At 40.7% G+C, this 2,632-nt stretch overlaps 1 protein-coding gene across 1 annotated transcript; it reads right to left on the reverse strand.

Annotated features, from left to right (window-relative positions):
- Positions 1-726: 726 nt before the first annotated feature.
- Positions 727-1,994, reverse strand: LOC137890098 (trace amine-associated receptor 13c-like). Its single transcript, XM_068734198.1, has 2 exons — positions 1,783-1,994; positions 727-1,543 (listed from the first exon to the last, which is right to left on the reverse strand). Exons 1-2 carry the CDS (start codon positions 1,992-1,994, stop codon positions 727-729), a joined length of 1,029 nt encoding a protein of 342 aa, XP_068590299.1.
- Between the last annotated feature and the right edge of the window lie 638 nt (positions 1,995-2,632).

Here is a 2,632-nt window from a genome sequence, read left to right on the forward strand (position 1 = left end):
GGTTCAACTGACGATCTTTTATTTACAACAAAAGACTCAGGAAAATCCCTGGAAACAAAGCCTCTTTTAGCGAGGCAGGAAAACAAACTCACAAAGCAGAACTAAAAAAACTTAGATTTAACTCAAAGAGCAGTAAAGTAAAAAACGGCAAAAGCCAAACCAAAAATCACTTCGCAAGGAAGGTATAATGCTACAAATAAAAAAGCTCTGATTCTACTCAAAGAGCTGGATGATCAAAATGGCAAAAGGCAAAACAAGGTCGCTCTTACAGAAGAAACTAAAAACGAGAAACAAGAACGGGATAGACAATACTCAGGCTTGGATTTGCTGATATCATGAGGCGGGTGTGCAAGGCAAAAGGACATGACACACTGGCACAGGACAAGGGGAGACGCAGACTATAAGTACACATGAGGGAAGTGGGGGAGCAGGTGGAGACAATCAGGAATCAGGGAAGACAATCAGACTGGTGACACATGAGGAAGGGCAAGGAACCTGAAACGAGAGGAGTTAATTTCCAAAATAAAACAGGAAGTCACAAAACAAACGTGGAGACAGGACAAAAACCCAACTTGACATACAGGTGTGACATACACAATGTAAAGACACATATATGATCTGCATGTAATAGTGTTCATACAAAGGTCACTGTACCAAGACTTTTACATCTGTTACTAAATACTCACCTCCATGACCAAGTTATTTCAACCACCATGCAGTGGTTCTCTACAGTATGTTGGTTGCACATGAGCCAGGCTGCAGTATCTTAAGAGTAACAATGAGCTTAATCGATTTTCTAAACCAGGGGTAGAAAAAGGCATAGATCACAGGGTTAAGACAGGAGTTGAAATAGAACAGACATATTATAAAGGTAGCAGATGATGTATTGATCAAGGTGTCCTGGCCTGTGAGTGAAACACAATAATATGGGCAGAGGCACACTAGAAACACAACAATAACAACACCAAGAGTCCTGGCTGCTTTCAATTCAGATTTTTTAGCAGTTACACTGACTGAAGACTTGAGAGGAAAAGCTGCAGTATGAGACCGCATGGCACAAGCCTGAAACACAGCCACCACAAATACTCTCATATACAGAACTATGATGACAGTGACAGGACCAAAAAAAGTCCAAAAAAGATTTGCACATCCAGCAATGTAGTTAATGACAACGACACACTCTCCAAAGCAGGAATTATACCTGCCTGGTTGTTCCAGGTTATCCTTCAGCAGCAGAGTCTGAAGGGAAGCAGAACATATCCAACACAGACAAACACAGATCTTAACTTTGTTTTGTGTGACTTTGTTGGGATAATGTAGAGGATCACAAATAGCCACATATCGGTCAACTGATATGAGCACCATGGTTCCTACTGAGGCAGAGGTAATAATAAAGGACAGAACAGTATACAGAACACACATGAGGTCACCGAGCAACCAGCAGCCGTCTATGAGCACAATTTGAAAGCACATGAGGAGGCCCACGAAGAAATCTGAGACAGCCAGAGAGAGGAGGAGGAGGTTGGTGGGTGTGTGAAGCTGCCTGAAGAAATCAGAGAACAACATGCTTATCATTATTGGTAGTCAATTTATTTATATATATATATATATATATATATATATATATATATATATATATATATATATATATATATATATATATATATATATATATATATATATATTATACTAAGAGATGAAAGCAGTTACTAAAGACAAAAACATATTTCCTTTACAGTCTGAGATCTGATATTTGATATCTGATATAACACATATAAATACTTGAAATGGGAGATGGAGATGATGACGAGCAGGTTGAGAGTCACAGTGAGCAGAGAGATGGAGGACAGTAAAATGTACGTGAGCATAGATACAGAGTGAGGACGCATGGCCTTCCTGCAGGAGGAGTTGAGGAGTTCTGGAAAGCAAAGTTCGGCTTCATCAAGGCTTTTCATTCTCAGAAAGAGGAGACAAGATGCTGCTGTGCTCGTCATACAACTGATGAATCTCTCTTCTTCCTCCACATCCCTCTTTGCTCTTTTACTCTGGTGACAACTTTCTTTCAGTGGGAGTGACTGAACTTCTCCCCTACTGTTTCATCTCTCTTCATTGGGCTTTTCCCTGTAGTTCACCTCCCCCTCCTCTTTTTTCCTTTCTTCAAAACAATTACAATTTCCATCATGCTCTGTATTGGGTAACAGAAAGCAGCTTCTGGTTACTATTATGCCATGAATCTGTATAAAATATAGAATTTTGGATTTGTTCAAACTTCTTGCAGTAAAGAGGTTCAACTAGATTTCTGTCATGTGTCGTTGAACTCAAGCCCCTCCAGTTGTCACTGATTCCCTAATGGCCCACCTCAATAGTTGTCTCTGATCACTAGTCAGGAAACCCCTACATATTTACGGTTGGCCACATGCTGTGGTCTCCAGCCAGCACCAACAGGCCCCCAATTGCTCCGACATTTTAGTGAATCATCCTTCCGGTCATCTGTCTTTTGTCGGGAATTGGCGAAAACTGTCCTTGAGTAGAAAATCAGGGCTAAAGCTGTGTGGTGTGAACTAGTTAAAAGCCTGGTGCGTCTCAAACAGAAGCTAAAGGGTGCATTGGTATCAGATGCTGAGGAACACTG

Source organism: Cebidichthys violaceus, unplaced genomic scaffold (genome assembly GCF_023349555.1).
Source record: "Cebidichthys violaceus isolate CVI_PGR_0920_01 unplaced genomic scaffold, fCebVio1.0.p SCAF_61, whole genome shotgun sequence".
Lineage (NCBI taxonomy): Eukaryota > Metazoa > Chordata > Actinopteri > Perciformes > Stichaeidae > Cebidichthys > Cebidichthys violaceus.

Coding starts and splice junctions, on each gene's coding strand:
- LOC137890098 (XM_068734198.1), bottom strand. CDS start 1,994: ATGACGAGCACAGCAGCATCTTGTCTCCTCTTTCTGAGAATGAAAAGC. Junction 1,544..1,782: donor ATCTCCATCTCCCATTTCAA/GTATTTATATGT, acceptor TGATTTCTTCAG/GCAGCTTCACACACCCACCA.